This window comes from Ranitomeya imitator, chromosome 2, assembly GCF_032444005.1.
Source record: "Ranitomeya imitator isolate aRanImi1 chromosome 2, aRanImi1.pri, whole genome shotgun sequence".
Lineage (NCBI taxonomy): Eukaryota > Metazoa > Chordata > Amphibia > Anura > Dendrobatidae > Ranitomeya > Ranitomeya imitator.
This window is the reverse complement of record NC_091283.1, coordinates 162,278,319-162,300,896: the sequence shown is the minus strand read 5'-3', so window position 1 is coordinate 162,300,896 and position 22,578 is coordinate 162,278,319. Positions and strand designations below refer to the sequence as shown.

At 43.9% G+C, this 22,578-nt stretch overlaps 1 protein-coding gene across 5 annotated transcripts in view; it reads right to left on the bottom strand.

Annotated features, from left to right (window-relative positions):
• Positions 1-22,578, bottom strand: part of SLC31A1 (solute carrier family 31 member 1) — a 23,736-nt gene extending 1,158 nt beyond the window's left edge. The window contains exons 1-5 of one of the 5 annotated variants that reach the window (XM_069747714.1): positions 22,442-22,550; positions 7,491-7,682; positions 848-1,018; positions 574-646; positions 10-178 (exon numbers count right to left, since the gene is read on the bottom strand). In XM_069747714.1, coding sequence (XP_069603815.1) covers positions 10-178; positions 574-646; positions 848-979 — 374 coding nt within the window. In that variant the 5' untranslated portion in view covers positions 980-1,018; positions 7,491-7,682; positions 22,442-22,550. Of the gene's footprint in view, positions 1-9; positions 179-573; positions 647-847; positions 1,019-6,624; positions 6,681-7,490; positions 7,683-22,312 lie in introns of those variants that run through there. The other 4 variants (XM_069747712.1, XM_069747716.1, XM_069747715.1 and 1 more) reach the window with 4 other exon arrangements.

Here is a 22,578-nt window from a genome sequence, read left to right as displayed (position 1 = left end):
TCTTCTTACCCTACAGTCTTGTGAGTCTCCATCAGGGTGGTGCCGTTGGGTCCTGGTACCGGCATAGAGTTATAGCGGATGCTGACTTGCGACTTCCTGAGCAAAGATTCGCGGGAGATCTTCAGTCCCTCGTACAACAGAGCAAGCAGAAAGACCGCTACAAAGGCTCCAGCCATTTCTATTACCACGTAAGGTAGAAAGAAACAGATTAGTACGTGCATTTTAAAGCGACATTTTACCTGCACCGATACACTGTAACAGTAGCAGAAGAGAAATTACACTGCCACTTCACATGTTGCTGATACACAGCTAGACTACACAATCACTTTAAGATTAGTTGGTCTTCGATCTCCAGGACCACAGCAATGCTGAGAATGAAGGGGAAGAAGAATAACTCTATTGTCAAGTGTATGCAGCTCCTATGCAGAGCTATGTGTCTCCATAGTAACAGACTACAAACAAGCCTTGAGAAGTATGATCCTGCAGTCACTCTCTGACTCCACTACTTCCAAGATGAGGAATCGGCAGCAGGGAAGGGTTAAATGTACTGTAGATATGAGAGCACGTACTGACCTCCTGCCGTATTGATCACCAATCCCGTGAACAGAAGCTCCACGTTCTCGTATCCGAAATAAAACGTCATGTGCTGTGGAAAAATAAAAGAATGCGTCAGCGGCCATCTGCAAGGAATTTCCTCACCAGATAGAATTTCCACTATATCCCACTTCTTGCAGACAGGAGGGCATTATGGCCCGCCTGGCATACAAGTCACTGCCAAGATGTTGGCCCGCCATGGGAGACCCTAAAAAGGTGGAAGGAATTATGAGCGCTCAGGACTAGTACTCACCATCATATGCATAGACCCTTCGCCTCCATGATTGTGCTCAGGTGTGGTGGGATGGTGATGCCCACCTGTGGTGGGATGGTGATGCCCACCGTGCGGATCAGACGTGGTCATACTATCGTGTATGTGGGACATTTTGAAAACCTTCAAGAACAGCTACTCCCTCTAACAATCCTAAAAAACAAACAAAATACTTCAGGAACATTGTTACATACTAAGAACAGTGGAAGATACAAAGTAACAGAGAACAACTACCAAACCCCTGAGTGATAGATGGAAGGAGGCGATGGACGATATTTAGGTAGAAGGGCCCTGATTCACCTAGCCATCATCAGCATAGGAGCAGGGAAAACTTATCCTGTTTTATTAGACGATTATCTGTTCAGACAGTGGCCCCTGGGCACGGCCACGGCCTTTTACTGGCACCAACTGCAGATTGGTCCTTTGAAGCAGATGAGCCGATAAGTCACTGTGTACATACATTACTGATCCTGAGTTACATCCTGTATTATACTCCAGAGCTGTACTCACTATTCTGCTGGTGCAGTCACTGTGTACATACATTACATTACTGATCCTGAGTTACATCCTGTATTATACTCCAGAGCTGTACTCACTATTCTGCTGGTGCAGTCACTGTGTACATACATTACATTACTGATCCTGAGTTACATCCTGTATTATACCCCAGAGCTGCACTCACTATTCTGCTGGTGCAGTCACTGTGTACATACATTACTGATCCTGAGTTACATCCTGTATTATACCCCAGAGCTGCACTCACTATTCTGCTGGGGCAGTCACTGTGTACATACATTACTGATCTTGAGTTACATCCTGTATTATACCCCAGAGCTGCACTCACTATTCTGCTGGTGCAGTCACTGTGTACATGCATTACATTACTGATCCTGAGTTACATCCTGTATTCTACCCCAGAGCCGCACTCACTATTCTGCTGGTGTAGTCACTGTGTACATATATTACTGATCCTGTACTGATCCTGAGTTACATCCTGTATTATTCCCCAGCGCTGCACTCACTGTTCTGCTGGTGCAGTCACGGTGTACATAAATTACATTACTGATCCTGTACTGATCCTGAGTTACATCCTGTATTATATCCCAGAGCTGCACTCACTATTCTGCTGGTGCAGTCACTGTGTACATACTGTACATTACTGATCCTGAGTTACATCCTGTATTATACCCCAGAGCTGCATTCACTATTCTGCTGGTGCAGTCACTGTGTACATACATTACTGATCCTGTCCTGATCCCGAGTTACATCCTGTATTATACCCCAGAGCTGCACTCACTATTCTGCTGGTGCAGTCACTGTGTACATACATTACATTACTGATCCTGAGTTACATCCTGTATTCTACCCAAGAACTGCATTCACTATTCTGCTGGTGCAGTCACTGTGTACATACATTACATTACTGATCCCGAGTTACATCCTGTATTATACTCCAGAGCTGCACTCACTATTCTGCTGGTGCCGTCACTGTGTACATACATTACTGATCCTGTACTGATCCCGAGTTACATCCTGTATTATACTCCAGAGCTGCACTCACTATTCTGCTGGTGCCGTCACTGTGTACATACATTACTGATCCTGTACTGATCCTGAGTTACATCCTGTATTATACTCCAGAGCTGCACTCACTATTCTGCTGGTGCAGTCACTGTGTACATACATTAACTCCATTATCTCCTGGCTCTTACTGAAACCTGGATCCAGCAGTCAGACACCACCGCTGCTGCTGCTCTTTCATATGGTGGACTACACTTTTCTCATACCCCAAGATCAGACAACAGAGCAGGTGGAGGCGTTGGTCTGCTCCTTTCACCCAAATGTACTTTCCAAGTTATCCCCCAAGTACCCTCACTTGTCTTCCCTTCCTTTGAGGTCCATGTGGTCAGACTCTACGTCCCCTTCTCCATGTGAGTGGCGGTGGTGTATCGTCCTCCCGGCCCCTCTCATCGGTTCCTTGATCACTTTGCCACCTGGCTTCCACACTTTCTCTCCTGTGACACCCCCACCCTTATCATGGGTGATTTCAACATCCCCATTGCCTCTCCCCTCTCCCCATCTGCTTCTCACCTTTTATCGCTATCCTCCTCTTTCGGCCTCTCGCAGCATACTAACTCTCCAACACATGAAGATGGAAACTCCCTTGACTTGGTCTTCTCCCGGCTTTGCTCAGTCGATGATTTCACAAACTCCCCTCTCCTGCTCTCTGACCACAACCTTCTTTCATTCTCTATCAAGAACTGCCATCCCGCTCAGGTCACCCCCACTTTCCACACTTATAGAAACATACAGGCCATTAACACCCAGAAACTTATGAAGAACTTGCAGTACTCATTGGCCCCAATCTTCTCCATCTCATGTCCTGATTCTGCTCTGAAGCATTACAATGAAACCCTGCAAAGTGCTCTGGATGAAGCTGCTCCTCCTATACATAAAACAACTCGGCACAGACGGCAACAACCGTGGCACACGCTGCAAGCACGTTTCCTGCAGCGGTGCTCCAGGTGCGCAGAACGTCTGTGGAGAAAATCTAATCTACCCGAAGATTTCATCCATTATAAGTTCATGCTAAAGACATACAATTCTGCCCTTCACCTCTCCAAACAAACCTACTTCAACATCCTCATCACCTCCCTGTCCAATAACCCTAAACGTCTCTTTGACACGTTCCAGTCCCTACTCAACCCAAGAGAGCAGGCCCCAACCACGGATCTCCGTGCTGACGATCTGGCCAATTACTTCAAAGAAAAAATTGACCACATTCGACAGGAAATCATCTCCCAATCCCTTCATACCATGCACTGTCCTACCTCCCCCACTGCATCTAGTTCACTCTCTGACTTTGAAGCAGTTACAGAAGAAGAAGTAAGCAGGCTCCTTGCATCTTCTCGCCCGACCACTTGCACCAGTGACCCCATTCCGTCACATCTCCTCCAGTCCCTTTCCCCGGCTGTCACCTCTCACCTAACAAAAATATTCAACCTTTCCCTCCTCATTTAAGCATGCCATCATACATCAATTACTTAAAAAACCATCCCTCGATCAAAACTGTGCCGCTAATTATAGACCTGTCTCTAATCTTCCCTTCATCGCTAAACTCCTCGAACGCCTGGTCCACTCCCGTCTTACCCGCTATCTCTCAGATAACTCTCTTCTCGACCCTCTTCAATCTGGTTTCCGCTCTTTACACTCTACTGAAACTGCCCTCACTAAAGTCTCTAATGACCTACTAACAGCTAAATCTAATGGTCACTACTCCATGCTAAATCTCTTGGATCTCTCTGCAGCATTCGATACTGTGGATCATCAGCTCCTCCTCACTATGCTCCGCTCCATCGGCCTCAAGGACACCGTTCTCTCCTGGTTCTCCTCCTATCTCTCTGACCGATCCTTCACTGTATGTTTTGCTGGTTCCTCCTCCTCTCACCTTCCCCTTACTGTTGGGGTTCCTCAAGGATCAGTCCTAGGCCCCCTCCTCTTCTCGTTGTATACTGCCCCTATTGGACAAACAATCAGTAGATTTGGTTTCCAGTACCATCTCTATGCTGACGACACCCAATTATACACTTCTTCTCCTGATATCACACCGACCTTTTTAGAAAACACCAGTGATTGTCTTACCGCTGTCTCTAACATCATGTCCTCCCTCTATCTGAAACTAAACCTGTCAAAAACTGAACTCCTCGTGTTCTCTCCCTCTACTAACCTACCTTTGCCTGACATTGCCATCTCCGTGTGCGGTTCCACCATTACTCCAAAGCAACATGCCTGCTGCCTTGGGGTCATCCTTGATTCTGACCTTTCATTCACCCCCCACATCCGATCACTGGCTCGCTCTTCTTACCTGCATCTCAAAAACATTTCTAGAATTCGCCCTTTTCTTACTTTCGACTCTGCAAAAACTCTTACTGTTTCACTTATTCATTCTCGTCTGGACTATTGTAACTCTCTACTAATCGGCCTCCCTCTTACCAAACTTTCCCAGCTCCAATCTGTCATGAATGCTGCTGCCAGGATCATATTCCTCACCAACCGTTACACCGATGCCTCTACCTTGTGCCAGTCATTACACTGGCTACCCATCCACTCCAGAATCCAGTACAAAACTACTACCCTCATCCACAAAGCACTCCATGGCTCAGCACCACCCTACATCTCCTCCCTGGTATCAGTCTACCACCCTACCCGTGCCCTCCGCTCCGCTAATGACCTCAGGTTAGCATCCTCAATAATCAGAACCTCCCACTCCCGTCTCCAAGACTTTACACGTGCTGCGCCGATTCTTTGGAATGCACTACCTAGGTTAATACGATTAATCCCCAATCCCCACAGTTTTAAGCGTGCCCTAAAAACTCATTTGTTCAGACTGGCCTACCGTCTCAATGCATTAACCTAACGATCCCTGTGTGGCCTATTTATAAAAATAAAATAAAAAATCAGGTTCCTCGCATCATGTTCTCATTCACTTTATGCAGTTAATAGCCCTCTGTGTCTGTACTGCTACATAGTTAGGCAGTTAACTGGTTCATGCAGCTTTACATGAACACCCGAGCCTTACACTATGGCCGGTCCGAATAACTAAAGCAATTGTTACCATCCACCTCTCGTGTCTCCCCTTTTCCTCATAGTTTGTAAGCTTGCGAGCAGGGCCCTCATTCCTCCTGGTATCTGTTTTGAACTGTATTTCTGTTATGCTGTAATGTCTATTGTCTGTACAAGTCCCCTCTATAATTTGTAAAGCGCTGCGGAATATGTTGGCGCTATATAAATAAAAATTATTATTATTATTATTATTACTGATCCTGAGTTACATCCTGTATTATAGTCCAGAGCTGCCCTCGCTATTCTGCTGGTGCAGTCACTGTGTACATACATTACTGATCCTGAGTTACATCCTGTATTATACCCCAGAGCTGCACTCACTATTCTGCTGGTGCAGTCACTGTGTACGTACATGAGCTGTATGACTGTAGTGAACGACTATCAATGTACATTTGGGTCTTATCTCAGTAACCTGATTACGTTGGGAAAGGTCGCTTGTCACCTGCGGCTTGTTCTCTGCTGTAAGGAGGACATCTAATGGATCATGATTATTACAGGTAATCACATTAGATTGGACCAAATGCAGTTTGTGCCAAATAAGTGTAATTAAGAAAGCCGTCTATCCTGGGTGTTACCGTTGTCACCATCAGAGTGCACCCTATTATCGTCTGTGTTATGGGGTCCCCGTCATTACCCCCGATAGTCTGTAAATCAATAGTGGACCCGCTCAATGCAAAAAGGGGAGTGTGCAAGTCACTGTACGGGTTCTACCAGGTGATGGCACAGATGACAGGTGGCGTTACATAACCTGGGCTTTTATGGGGAGAATATTGAGCAAGTCTGGAAAGGAGCACTGAACGCCTGAAATAGATTTCATCCTGCAGAAGTTTAATCAGATCAAAAAGGACACGAAGGAAACATCAGCGGGAAATCAGAAAGATTGCTACATCGTATTTAAACATGGATATTTATCAAACATGCCTCTCCTGGGCTAAAAGCAGCAAATGCAAAGGGCAAGGCATGCCTGATAAATATTCGGCTTAGGGCCCCATCAAAGAAAGGTCGCCTTGTCGTGGCTGATGGGCTGATGCATTGGCCAATTTGTGAGATAAGTCCCTTCATTTTTCCAAGTATAGTCTATATAGCAGTAATGTGGTTCTGATCTAATATATTCAATGTTTGCATCTTGGCCTTACAGAGGCTGCTGTGTCCTTTTGGTGTTATACAATACTTCATTGCTCCTGTGGAGGCGCTGCAGGACAAAGAAAAAGTGAAATAAGGAAGATGAAAAGAGTGCAAACATGTGCTAAAAAAAAACGTACAAAATAAAAAAGGGAATAACATGAATAAAAAAAAGTGAAGAAAAACAAAAAAAAAAAAAAAAAAGGGGGGGGGGAATAAAGTGAAAGCAAGTCAAAACCTGGAGCCTGTGCATTAAGAAGTTTTGGGCACTTCTCAAAAATAAGATAAATGGATTGTGCAACAAAAAGAAAGTTGACCACAAATGTGATTGAAGAAAGGGATTCAAGAATCAGTGTGAACGAGCAGGATATTGGAGGCAGCGATGCCCAAGAGGGCGATAAAGAAAAACATGGACTCGTCATGCACAAAAATGTGTCTCCTAATTATCCTTTTACTCCCAATTAAGTTGCACAGTTCTGCAATAGTGAACCCCAAATAGTCTGTCTCCCTTATTAAACATGGTGGTTGAGAAGGCTGAGACATGAGGTGCTGTTTGCAGGCTCCTAAAGTTTTACAGCTTCTCCTCTATCAGCCTGTGACATGGAGGGGACAAGAAAGTCAGTGGTGACCCCGAAAACAGCTCCCTGTATCTCAGCATCCAGGACTCCTGTAAAAGAATATTGGGGTTCACAATTGAGTGGTTAATGTGCCATGTACCAAGTATAGGTGAAGCAAATGAGTTTGTCTTATTGGAGCCATAAAGGGTCCACTCGGTCTTAAAGGGTCTGCACCTGAATACAGAGGACTACCCCTTTAAATGCAAAACCAAAACTACAATCTAAAATATTGGAGAGTTTCTATGATAAAAATCAGAGCTCACCAGCCCAGAGGAGATCTTCTGACAGTCCCTGAGGTGCAGGATGTACAGAAAGAGTGAGTAAAAGGGTGCACAGAGGTTTAGATACTCAGGAACTCCTCCCCTATCTGCTAAGAAAACCAGCTCATCATTTACATGTGCATCATCCGAGGCCTGGACTCATGGCCCCGGGCACATCCCTGTGTCCTGTAATATCTAGTACAAGCAGATAACAAATAGCAAAATAAATTGTGTAAATAAGAATATACATATAAAGTGTGCAACAAAAAAGTAGCAATGATTGGAGTTTCTATTCCTGCAGACAGCAGCAGCAGTTTCAACCAACTAGGATGTTTCCATCCTATTAACATTAGTTATTTTAAAGAGAAAAAACAAACAGATCTATTTCATGGTTCCAGATTAAATTACAAGTTTAGAGCGAAGAGGAGAGACCACATTGTCATAATATCGCCTCACCACTCTATTTAATTTTTATTAATTTTACATGAGTTTGGCAAAATGAAAGTGTGTAAACACAACCCCCCCCCCCTCCAAAAAAAACAAACATAATTTTGACATTCATATGAAAATTGTGCAGGCCATCAAATATATCCATGCGCTCACAATATATCTGTAGGATGTCCCTTTAAAAATCAAATTTTCACCCTCTTCCTTAATACGTGACGTGTCAAGCTCCTGCACACGACAATCCCCATAAGTACACAGTAAGTGTATGCAAACAGCACAACACTTTGGCAGAACATTGAGATTCCTCATTGATGTTTCCTTGATGAGGACAAGTCCAAAAAAGCATGAGCAATGTAAAATGTCCCTTCTGTTACACGAGGCGTCAGGATTACAAAAAATAAATCCAAAAACCAGAAGATAAAAATAAAATGATAAAAGAAAAACAAAAATCAGAAGTACCCAGGTCCGGAGTTCAGTTCAGTCTTCCACTGCAGCTGGACTGGAGCAGTGTTCAACTTCTGTGCTGACAAACCTCTTTCTGTGACCCTGGGTGTCACTGCCACCCGTAAGGCCCATCATGGAGGTCAGAATCGGGTAAATTGCAAGAACTTGAGGGCATCTTCACTTTCAGTCATGAAAATTATCATTCAATAAGGTGAAACTGGTCATTTATACCAATCCAGGAAAAGAAGATTAAGAATTACCTCTGCTGCAGAGGATAAGTTCATCAGAGTCACAAAGCTCAAATTGACAGCACTTCTACTGGCGACCGCAAACAAGAAGAAACTTGTTTGGTTGAACCAACACATGGACTCCATATTAGATCAGGGGAACCTGTACAGTGGTCTGAGGAGTCAAAATTAGAAACGTTTGGAATCAACCGGTGTGTCTTTGTAAGGTGCAGCAAAGTTCAACTTCTACAGCATGTCTACCACAGCTTTATGCAATGACCACCGACCCATCTGGTTTGCAGTGAGTGGGACCATGATTTGTGCTGCAACAGGACGATGACCCCAACACCTCCAGGTCATGTAGGCATGGAGAGGTATGGAGGCTGTGTATGAGAACATTGCCTCAACAATTATTGATATCAACCCAAGTGAGATGGTTTAGGATGAGTTGGACACAGAATGAAGACACAGCAGCACAAATACTCACCTCCTCTGGGAACACATTCAGGACTGATGGAGCTAGTCCAGGTATTAACCTGATGAAGTTGCTAGAGAGAAAGTCAAGGGGATGTAAAGCTGTCAACAGAGTAAAAGGGGGGCACCAGGAGGAAACAAAGATGTAACTCAAACTTATTTGTGTCACATATTTGTTCCTTTCTTTGTGGTTTTGCTGCCTCCAGTCTGACTCGGCAATGTGCACATTCCATTAAGGATAAGGACAACAACTGCATGAAGATGGGTGGCCAAAATTCTGACTGGTACAAATGTGTGCATGCACGCATTGGGATCACCAGTTTTTATAGTTTCTCCTGCAGTTTAGAGTCAGGGGCCCCGACTGCTCGTGGTGATTCAAAGACATTTCTCTCTGTACAAAGCCGGGCAGAGTCCAATAGATGGGCGTGATGGCTCCGTCAAGAAAGTTCAAACTCATTAACTTTACTATTTTTTTTGGTTTATCATGCCACTGCCCTTAAAGCCTGACACTATGAAAAGTCATCACAAGTCTACAGGTCACGTTGTCTTATCTATGTGAGATAAATGCAGCTTTCGAGGAGGAGCGAAGGGGCTACTGATAATAAAGTACATATGTACATACAGGAGACCGCTGCTATTAGACTTTCGCCGAGTCAGCATCTTATTATGGAGGGTATGGGATAGTCACTGTGCATGCAGCACGACTGTAGAAAGGGTCACGTAGTCAAAAGACCAAGAAGAAAAACCTCTGTTGTAGTAAGTCGCTGAGTACTTGGGGCGTCTTTGCTCTAGACATTGGTGGGTGGGTACCCTGAGCCCCCATGATATCCAATGATCCCTAGTCACACAAAGTGACCATAAAAAGAGGGACACAAACACTTGCTAAACAATGTGATTAACATGTAATTTTCTTTCTACTGGTCAACTAGTTATTTATGGCGCTTTGCAAAAGTTGCAACAGCAACATGGAGCCTAGAGGGGCTCAATAGGCGGCTTTGGCCCATATGATGAGACCAATACAATTAAAGACTCCATGATCATTCGGGTCCCTATTTGAAAATTTTGCATCGGGGCCCACGAACTTTAAGGTACGTCACTTGGAAGGGCCACAAAAGATCCATTTCTATAAGGGGATGTGTGTTGCAAAAAAAAAAAAAAAAAAGCTCATGAAATAATGCAGCCCCAACCAAAAGAGAGTGAATCCCCCACAAAATAAAAAGAAAGCAAAGTCACTGGATACAGGGGGCACAGGGCTGATCACGCTTTCCCTTTCTGGCTGGGTTGTCACGTCGCAGCAATTAAACAATTGCAGTATTTCTTTCCTAATGAGGACAGGTTTATGGATGTCCAAAGTCTCCAAAGTGAAGTCGATCATCCTCATCACAGGCGCTCGGCTGATCATTAACCTGACACTAATAAGCCCCAAAAAATCCTATATGGATTCATGGATGGCCGAGGAGGAGACTTAAAGGGTAGATTTCAGAGACACTTTTACATTTATTGCATGCTATATTTCCCCAGTTACAATTCCTCTTTCCCTCCATTTTGGGCAAAATTCCACACACAACTTAAATATTAATAATGAAAGACAAGTGACAGGAAATTACATCCTGCACCAGTTAAACAAAACAAATAAAAAAAGCGCTACCAGGAGATCGTGAAGCAAGCAAAGATGGGAAGGCAGAATTATTCCATGTCGCACTGAGCAGGAGGAAATCCTGATCCGTGTCCTCATATGTGCAGCCGCCGGGCCCGTCCACCAGTTATACATGGCTCCTCAGTACAAGGCTTGGAAAGGGGACAGGGAAATAAAGAACGCAAGACGGAAGCAATGACAAAGTCTACCCCAGATGCCAAGAAGCAGGATTAGTCCAGAGCAGATCCAACAACGGATCCCCGAGATTACATCACAACCAACGCCTGACCAGAAACTTCTCAGAAAAAAAACTCACTGCACAAAGCACACAAAAATGTCATCAAACATATAGTATAGTCCATCTAGAGGGACAGTATTATAGTAGTTATATTCTTGTACATAGGAGCAGTATTATAGTAGTTATATTCTTGTACATAGGGGCAGCATTATAGTAGTTATATTCTTGTACATAGGGGCAGTATTATAGTAGCTATATTCTTGTACATAGGGGCAGCATTATAGTAGTTATATTCTTGTACATAGGAGCAGTATTATAGTAGTTATATTCTTGTACATAGGGGCAGTATTATAATAGCTACCGTATATTCTTGTACATAGGGGCAGTAATATAGTAGTTATATTCTTGTACATAGGAGCAGGAGCAGTATTATAGTAGTTATATTCTTATACATAGGGGGCAGTATTATAGTAGTTATATTCTTGTACATAGTGGGCAGTATTATAGTAGCTATATTCTTGTACACAGGGGGCAGTATTATAGTAGTTATATTCTTGTACATAGGGAGAATTATAATAGCAATATTCTTGTACATAGTGGGCAGTATTATAGTAGCTATATTCTTGTACATAGGGGGCAGTAATATAGTAGTTATATTCTTGTACATAGGGGCAGCATTATCTATCTATATAATCGTCTAAGGAGTACTTCCATCTGTTTGTCTGTCACGGAAGTCCCGCGTCGCTGATTGGTCGCGGCCACCACCAATCAGCGACGGGCACAGTCCGGCCGCAAATTTCCCTTCCCTACTCCCCTTCAGTCAGTGCCCCCTCCCTACTGCCTTCCAGTCAGTGCCCCTATAGCTGTTTAGCAGTCCGTTAAACAGGCATAACGTGGTGTAACGCAGTCCCTTAACGCTGCTATTAACCCTGTGTGACCAACTTTTTACTATTGATGCTGCCTATAAAGCATCAATAGTAAAAAGATCTAGTGTTAAAAATTATTTTAAAAAAAATCATATACTCACCTTCCGGCACCTTTCCCGGACGCTCCGGTCCCAAGAATCCATTGCGGCAATGACATAGTGGTCTCGCGAGACCGCTACATCATCACGTGTTATTGCCGCAATGCATTACTGGGAAAGGAGCATCGCTAAATGCCTGGGCTGGATCCGGGGGCCGCCGGAAGGTGAGTATATAACTATTTTTATTTTAATTCCTTTTTTAACAGGGATATGGTGCCCATATGGCAACACACCGCGTGGGCTGGGCAACACACCGCGTGGGCTGGGCAACACACCGCGTGGGCTGGGCAACACACCGCGTGGGCTGGGCAACACACCGCGTGGGCTGGGCAACACACCGCGTGGGCTGGGCAACACACCGCGTGGGCTGGGCAACACACCGCGTGGGCTGGGCAACACACCGCGTGGGCTGGGCAACACACCGCGTGGGCTGGGCAACACACCGCGTGGGCTGGGCAACACACCGCGTGGGCTGGGCAAGAATACCCGATGAGTTGGAATCGGGCCACCATCTAGTAGTAGTTGTATTCTTGCACATAGGGGGCAGTATTATAGTAGTTATATTCTTGTACATAGGGGGCAGTATTATAGTAGGTATATTCTTGTACATAGGCGGCAGTATTATAGTAGTTATATTCTTGTACATAGGGGCAGTATTATAGTAGTTATATTCTTGTACATAGGGGGCAGTATTATAGTAGGTATATTCTTGTACATAGGCGGCAGTATTATAGTAGTTATATTCTTGTACATAGGGGCAGTATTATAGTAGTTATATTCTTGTACATAGGCGGCAGTATTATAGTAGTTATATTCTTGTACATAGGGGCAGTATTATAGTACAGGGTGGGCCATTTATATGGATACACAAATAAAATGGGAAAGGTTGGTGATATCAACTTCCTGTTTGAGGCACATTAGTATATGGGAGGGGGAAAACTTTTCAAGATGGGTGGCAACCATTTTTAAGTCAGTTATTTTGGATCCAACTTTTTTTTTTCAATGGGAAAAGGGTCATGTGACATCAAACTTATTGAGAATTTCACAAGAAAAAAATTAGTGTGCTTGGCTTTAACATAACTTTATTCTTTCATGCGTAATTTACAAGTTTCTCTTTGTTTACAGCCATTGACATGTCGCAGAGGTTAACACGTGAAGAGCGGATAGAAATTGCGTTGATGTCTGCTGAATGCAGTACCCGGGTCATTGCAGCAGATTTCAATGTAAGACACCCTACGACACCACCCATCTCCCATGCTACAGTTAGCAAACTGCTTGCCAAATTTCGTGAAACAGGTTCAGTGTTGGATTTGCCAAAATGTGGGCGCAAGAAAACTGTCACTAATGAAGAAACATCAGTGGTTGAAGATGCACTGAAGATGGCACGTTCACTGGCTTTTTCCAGCAAGATGGTGCACCATCACATCATGAGTGTCAGGTCCGAGCATTCCTACATGAACAGTTTCCTAGAAAGTGGATTGGTCGTCGTTGTCCAGTTGAATGGCCACCAAGGTCTCTCGATCTGACCCCCTCAGACTTTTACCTTTGGGGTCATCTGAAGGCAATTGTCTATGCTGTGAAGATACATAGTAACATAGTTAGTAAGGCCGAAAAAAGACATTTGTCCATCCAGTTCAGCCTATATTCCATCATAATAGTAACATAGTTAGTAAGGCCGAAAAAAGACATTTGACCATCCAGATACGAGATGTGCAGCATCTGAAACAACAGATACTGGAAGCCTGTGCTACCATTTCTTCTGCGGTGTTTCCATCAGTGTGTCAAGAGTGGGAGAAGAGGGTTGCATTGACAATCCAACACAATAGGCACAACTTTGAACACATTTTATAAGTGGTCATAAACTTGTGAATAACTCATGAAAGAATAAAGTTATGTTAAAACCAAGCACACCATTGTTTTTCTTGTGAAATTCTCAATAAGTTTGATGTGTCACATGACCCTCTTCCCATTCGCAAAAATAAAGTTGGATCCAAAACGGACGTCATGGTCACCACCCATCTTGAAAAGTTTTCCCCTCCCATATACTAATGTGCCACAAACAGGAAGTTGATATCATCAACCATTCCCATTTATTTAGGTGTATCCATACACGTGGCCCACCCCGTAGTTATAATCTTGTACATAGGGGCAGAATTATAGTAGTTATATTCTTGTACATAGGGGGCAGTATTATAGCAGTTATATTCTTGTACATAGGGGGCAGTATTCTAGCAGTTATATTCTTGTACATAGGGGGCAGTATTCTAGCAGTTATATTCTTGTACATAGGGGCAGTATTATAGTAGTTATATTCTTGTACATAGGGGCAGTATTCTAGCAGTTATATTCTTGTACATAGGGGCAGTATTATAGTAGTTATATTCTTGTACATAGGGGGCAGTATTCTAGCAGTTATATTCTTGTACATAGGGGCAGTATTATAGTAGTTATATTCTTGTACATAGGGGGCAGTATTATAGCAGTTATATTCTTGTACATAGGGGGCAGTATTCTAGCAGTTATATTCTTGTACATAGGGGCAGTATTATAGTAGTTATATTCTTGTACATAGGGGGCAGTATTATAGCAGTTATATTCTTGTACATAGGGGGCAGTATTACATTATCACTGAATCTCATTTTTGCCTCATATTTTGGTTACCGGAGTACTCATTTACTTTCACTTCGGCCCACACACAATCATTATTGTACGGCCCTGTTCCCAGTCTCAGTAGCAGATTAATGAGGGTTCTGCCCGTTTGTGAGCGCTGAGCCGGAGTGTAAGACAATAGTCACATATTTGATGATAGCTGACATATTATTGAGGTTACTCAGCAAGGACCACGCAGGCACAGGATCCCTTGTTGGGGGTAAACTTTGATCCTAGCGATTTTGCAACTTGTCACTTTCCTACAATAGAGCATGAAACTGCAGCTACACACAGAGCCTTGGAATACACCTCAACTTTATCCTAAGGAATCTGCAACAATGTTTCTAATTATATTGGTTAAACAAGTTGTTAAATAAAAATGCAAACAAACCCCCCATCTATTTCTCAACAGTAAACTCAAGTTTACTAAAGAGAACCATAACCCCCAAGTCTTAAAGGGACAGTTACACAATAGCTGCGATAGTCTGAAGATCCTAAACCCCCGGGATGCAGAAAGCCAGAGCAATAAGCGGCCTGAGCCATGTGATCAGGAACGTTAATGACCGAACAATGCGACAGAGAATGAAGTTTTTATACCCCCAGGACTTCTTTCCTCTTTTAGAGGATCAACGAACAAAAAACTTTCCCATATTTGTGAATAATGGGTTAAATTGGAAACATATGACATTTTGGATTCTGGATGATACCAGGGAGGTGTGTAATGGCAGGTACTGATTGGGTCAGAAACCGGCAGTGAGAAAACACAAAGTAAACTATGCAACAAATACTGCGGGTGCCAAGCACAACAAGCCGGGCACAATGTCCATGCAAATGCCTGTACAAATATGTGGGCTAGGATACACACAGGTGGGTTCCCGTTTACCAAATATGCAGACCCTCTCCCCTACAGACCCTATATACAGGGATTCATAGATGTGGCAGAGGGGAAGAGAGTTAAAAGTGACCGCATTAGCGGCAGCTACAATGAACCAGAACACAGCATGCAAAGAAAATGACCTCACATGACCCCCTTAATCTCAGACAAATCCTCGGCAGGGGACAGCCTGACCCCAAAAATCAGAGGGTTAATCTTGTGAATGAGCTGCCAAGATCTGCAGAACTCAGGAGCTAAATCCGTAAAGGAAGCAAAGAAAATGGCCTCCAGGCTCTAAGATATTTATGTAGTGGCCCATGCAGCAGTTATATTTTATCATTGTTTATGGGTTTACTGAATTCGAATTATGAGGAAAATGCCAGGGAGGGCATCTGTACTCAGGGGCTGTGACAAGGGCCACTCATGGGGCCCATCCCTGAGGTCACGTCAAATGACAGATTTACAGGGTGAGTGTCGTATGACGGTCATTTCTGCCGCACCTCGGCCACAAAGTGGAGACCCCATAACATTATATAGCAGGGGCCGACAAAAGTCACCACCGCTCTGCTGATCCCATAACTGCAGAGCCCAGAACTCCTCTGGTATTAACATCAGCACAAACGCTGCGCTTCCGCTGGGAGTTTCATGCAGCCTTACATCACCAACCACAATGCCGAGTGTCGGATGGAGTGGTGGAAAGCTTCCACCACTGCACTCTGGAGGAGATGTGTTCTGTGCAGTGATGTATCGCACTTCTCTAACTGGCGTCTGATAAACGAGTCTCAATTTAGTGAATGCCAAGAGAATGCACAGTTTGGTGGAAGAGGAAAATGCTACGGAGCTGTTATCGGTGTCGGCCTCGGCCCCTTAGTTCCAGTGCGGTAAAATCTTAATTCTTCAGCACCAAACATTCTGGACAATTGTAGCTTCCTGCTTCGTGAGAACAGTTTTGGGAAAGAGCCTTTTCTGCTCCACATGACTGTGCCCAGTAAACAAGGACCATACAGACAGGTGCTTCTCGCAACATTAGAATATCATCAAAAAGTTCATTTATTTCAGTTCAACACAAAAAGTGAAACTCCTTATATAGAGTCATTACAGACAATGTGATCTATTTCACGTGTCTGTTTCTGTTAATGTTGGTGATTATGGCTTACAGCCAATGAAAACCCAAAACTCATTATCCCAGTAAATTAGAATAATTAACAAACAACACTGCAAAGGCTTCCTAAGTGCTTAAAAAGGTCCCTTAGTCTGTTTCAGTAGCCTCCACAATCATGGGGAAGACTGCTGACTTGACAGATGTTCAGACGGCCGTCATTGACACACTCCACAAGGAAAGTAAATTTTGTATTTCATTTCGAAATCAAGGTCCCAGAGTCTGGAGGAAGAGTGGAGAGGCCACAATCCAAGCTGCTGGAGGTCTAGTGTGAAGTTTCCACAATCAGTGATGGTTTGGGAGCCATGTCATCTGCTGGTGTAGGTCCACTGTGTTTTATCAAAACCAAAGTCAGCGCAGCCGTCTGCCAGGAAATTTTAGAGCACTTCATGATTCCCTCTGCCGACAAGCTTTTTGGAGATGGAAATGTAATTCTCTAGCAGGACTTGGCACCTGTCCACACTGCCAAAAGTACCAATACCTGGTTTACAAACAACAGTATCACTGTGCTTGATTTGCCAGCAAACTCGCCCTGACCTTAACCACATAGAGGATCTATAGGGCATTGTCAAGAGGAAGACGAGACACCAGACCCAACAATGCAGACGTGCTGAAGGCTGCCGATTAAGAGATAGCCGACAGCACATCAGATATGTGGATGCAAGTCCTAGTTCCACTGGACCCAATGAAGAATAACCTACCAAAAAAAGAAGTGGACAGCATCCAATCCGGTGAAATATCAAAAATTCTTTATTTTGTCATTTAACCCCTTTACCTCCAAGGATGGTTTGCACGTTAATGACCGGGCCAATTTTTACAATTCTGACCACTGTCCCTTTATGAGGTTATAACTCTGGAACGCTTCAACGGATCCCAGTGATTCTGACATTGTTTTCTCGTGACATATTGTACTTCATGATAGTGGTAAAAATTCTTTGATAGTACCTGCGTTTATTTGTGGGAAAAAAACGGAAATTTGGCGAAAATTATGAAAATTTCGCAATTTTCCAACTTTGAATTTTTATGCAATTAAATCACAGAGATATGTCACACAAAATACTTAATAAGTAATATTTCCCACATGTCTACTTTACATCAGCACAATTTTGGAACCAAAATTTTTTTTGTTAGGGAGTTAAGGGTTAAAAGTTGACCAGCAATTTCTCATTTTTACAACACCATTTTTTTTTTTTTTTTTTTTTTTTTTAGGGACCACATCTCATTTGAAGTCATTTTGAGGGGTCTATATGACAGAAAATACCCAAGTGTGACACCATTCTAAAAACTGCAGCCCTCACGGTGCTCAAAACCATATTCAAGAAGTTTATTAACCCTTCTGGTGCTTCACAGGAATTTTTGGAATGTTTAAATAAAAATGAACATTTAACTTTTTTTCACAAAAAATTTACTTCAGCTCCAATTTGTTTTATTTTACCAAGGGTAACAGGAGAAAATGGACGTCAAAAGTTGTTGTACAATTTGTCCTGAGTACACCGATACCCCATATGTGGGGGTAAACCACTGTTTGGGCGCATGACAGAGCTCGGAAGCGAAGGAGCGCCATTTGACTTTTCAATGCAAAATTGACTGGAATCGAGATGGGACACCATGTTGCGTTTGGAGAGCCCCTGATGTGCCTAAACATTGAAACCCCCCACAAGTGACACCATTTTGGAAAGTAGACCCCCTAAGGAACTTATCTAGAGGTGTGGTGAGCACTTTGACCCACCAAGTGCTTCACAGAAGTTTATAATGCAGAACCGTAAAAATAAAAAATCATTTTTTCACAAACATTATCTTTTCGCCCCCAATTTTTTATTTTCCCAAGGGTAAGAGAAGAAATTGGACCCCAAAAGTTGTTGTACAATTTGTCCTGAGTACGCTGATACCCCATATGTGGGGGTAAACCACTGTTTGGGCGCATGGGAGAGCTCAGAAGGGAAGGAGCGCCATTTGACTTTTCAATGCAAAATTGACAGGAATTGAGATGGGACGCCATGTTGCGTTTAGAGAGCCACTGATGTGCCTAAACATTGAAACCCCCCACAAGTGACACCATTTTGGAAAGTAGACCCCCTAAGGAACTTATCTAGATGTGTGGTGAGCGCTTTGACCCACCAAGGGCTTTACAGCCAAATTTTTTCCCACAAAAATTATTTTTTAGCCCCCAGTTTTATATTTTCCCGAGGGTAACAGGAGAAATTGGATCCCAAAAGTTGTTGTCCTATTTGTCCTGAGTACGCTGATACCCCATATGTTGGGGTAAACCCCTGTTTGGGTACACGGGAGAGCTCGGAAGGGAAGGAGCACTGTTTTACTTTTTCAACGCAGAATTGGCTGGAATTGAGATCGGACGCCATGTCGTGTTTGGAGGGCCCCTGATGTGCCTAAACAGTGGAAACCCACCAAATTATAACTGAAACCCTAATCCAAACACACCCCTAACCCTAATTCCAACAGTAACCCTAACCACACCTCTAACCCTGACACACCCCTAACCCTTATCCCAACCCTATTCCCAACTGTAAATGTAATCTAAACCCTAACCCTAACTTTAGCCCCAACCCTAGCCCTAACCCTAGCCCTAACCCCAACCCTAACCCCAACCCTAGCCCTAACCCTAATGGGAAAATGGAAATAAATACATTTTTTTAATGTTTCCCTAACTAAGGGGGTGATGAAGGGGGGTTTGATTTACTTTTATAGCGAGTTTTTTAGCGGATTTTTATGATTGCAGCCGTCACTCACTGAAAGACGCTTTTTATTGCAAAAAATATTTTTTGCGTTACCACATTTTGAGAGCTATAATTTTTCCATATTTTGGTCCACAGAGTCATGTGAGGTCTTGTTTTTTGCGGGACGAGTTGACGTTTTTATTGGTAACATTTTCGGGCACGTGACATTTTTTGATCGCTTTTTATTCCGATTTTTGTGAGGAAGAATGACCAAAAACCAGCTATTCATGAATTTCTTTTGGGGAAGGCGTTTATACCATTCCGCGTTTGGTAAAATTGATAAAGCAGTTTTATTCTTCGGGTCAGTACGATTACAGCGTCACCTCATTTATATCATTTTTTTATGTTTTGGCGCTTTTATACAATAAAAACTATTTTACAGAAAAAAATAATTATTTTTGCATCGTTTTATTCTCAGGACTATAACTTTTTTATTTTTTTGCTGATGATGCTGTATGGCGTCTCGTTTTTTTGCGGGACAAGATGACGTTTTCAGCGGTACCATGTTTATTTATATCTGTCTTTTTGATCGCGTGTTATTCCACTTTTTGTTCGGCGGTATGATAATAAAGCGTTGTTTTTTGCCTCGTTTTATTTTTTTTTTTTCTTATGGTGTTTACTGAAGGGGTTAACTAGTGGGCCAGTTTTATGGGTTGGGTCGTTATGGACGCGGCGATACTAAATATTTGTACTTTTATTGTTTTGTTTTTTTTATTTAGATGAAGAAATGTATTTATGGGAATAATATTTTTTTTTTTTTTCATTATTTAGGAATATTTTTTTTTATTTTTTACACATTTGGAAATTTTTTTTTTTACTTTTTTATTTTGTCCCAGGGGGGGACATCACAGATCAATGATCTGACAGCTTGCACAGCACTCTGTCAGATCACTGATCTTACAGCACTGCAGGCTTCACAGTGCCTGCTCTGAGCAGGCTCTGTGAAGCCACCTCCCTCCCTGCAGGACCCGGATCCGCGGCCATCTTGGATCCGGGGCTGGAGCAGGCAGGGAGGGAGGTAAGACCCTTGCAGCAACGCGATCACATCGCGTTGCTGCGGGGGGCTCAGGGAAGCCCGCAGGGAGCCCCCTCCCTGCGGGAAGCTTCCCTATACCGCCGGCACATCGCGATCATCTTTGATCGCGGTGTGCCAGGGGTTAATGTGCCGGGGGCGGTCTGTGACCGCTCCTGGCACATAGTGCCGGATGTCAGCTGCGATAAACAGCTGACACCCGGCCGCAATCGGCGGCGCTCCCCCCGTGAGCGCTGCCGATCGCATATGACGTACTATCCCGTCGGTAGTCATAGGGGCCCACCCAACCTCGACGGGATAGTAAGTCTAATGTCAGAAAGGGGTTAATTGGCATCTGGCAAAATAAAGAATTTTTGATATTTCACCCGGATTGGATGCTGTCCTTCACTTTTGAGCTGAAGGCTGCTATCAAAGCAACCTGGGCTTCCATAACCCCTCAGCAGTGCCACAGGCTGATCACCTCCATGCCACGCCGCACTGATACAGTAATTGATGCCAAAGGAGCCCCGACCAAGTATTGAGTGCATTTACTGAACATACATTTCAGTAGGCCAACATTTCGGATGTAAAAATCATTTTTCAAGCTGGTGTTATAAAGTATTCTAATTTACTGAGATAATGACTTTTGGGTTATCATCAGCTGTAAGCCATAATCATCAACATTAACAGAAATAAACACTTGAAATAGGTCATTCTCTTTGTAATGACTCTATATAATATACGAGTTTCACTTTTTGTATTTAAGAACTGAAATAAATTCACTTTTTGATGATATTCTAATTTAGTGAGAAGCACCTGTACATGGCAACATTTTACTACTAATGGCACTGTTATGTATTATATGGCCCTAGACTGTTGGCGACTATTTAACACAGCGCCCATGTGGAGTTATTCTTTACTACTATTGGCACTATGCTTCCTATGTGACATTAGCTATATTGGCATTGTATTACAGTACTACATTGGCGCCATGTGGCACTATTACTAATGCAGCAGCACAGCATGAACCATAACAGTTGGATGACGTGAGCGCTATATGGCGCCTGCACATACTGTAACTGTCAGCACCATATGACCAATATTAGCAGTGTGGTGTCGCACCCCCATTTTGTGCGCGGCCAGATGTAATTACAGGGAGCTAATACCTCGTAACGAGCTAGCGGCGATATCATCGGATGACCCAGCACTGGGGCGCAGCCAAGATGTCACAGAGGACCAGCTGGTGCCAAAACCTCCTGGACTGCACCCGCCTTGGATTGTCTAAAGCGTTCCCTTTAATTTACTCCCAGTCTGGGGGGGGGGGGATTCACACAATTTTAGTAGAAATGTTAATTACAAGACTCACAAGAACAAAGCCAGCGAGATCAGAAAGCAAATGAAGCCGCTGTCAACCAGTGACTCCACCCCAAGGACTCCTAACCCTCAGGACTTTAAAGGGATAGGTCGCAAATTACACCCATCAGTTTCTGCCGACACAGAAAAGTGCAAGGCAACAAGTGATGCAACATTGTTAGCGGAGTGTGCCTTTAATAACGGGGTCCTAAATATCCAGGTCTCCCCGTTATGGGGTCCCATGATTAATAACTGAGCACATCCGCCCACATGACCAGACAGAATCTTTGGGAGGTCCCTCCTGCACTCATAACGCAGACACAAGGGTGTCTGATGGGCGGAGAACTTCCGAGAACTACAACACCCAGCAGAAATCTTCAGAAGACGTCACTGAGAGCCCCCCAAAGATGTTACCATGACAACTGCACTGGCAGAAATAGCGGGAGACCCCACTAAGCCATGACATAATAGCACACTGGGAACCAGGACAGGAACATAGAGCACAGCTGCACCCCCCCTGCTCCATGATATTTGGGGTCGGCAGAGCACTGACCTACAACCACAGGGCGCAGAGCCGCTCACCGACCACCTAGGAGGATGACACAGGTGAACTCTGCCTGTCACTTTCCACACCTCTCACAGTTTAGCCCCCAGCACAATGCCCGGGCTTCTGCCTCCTCACCAGGCTGCTGCCACCGCCGCTCACTGACCGCTGTCACCTCCGACCTCCACAGCCACTGCCAGCGCCGCCGACTCCGGGAGAGCAGCCGACAAGACCCCGCCCATTGACGTCACGGCAGGGTGGAGCGTGACCAGAAT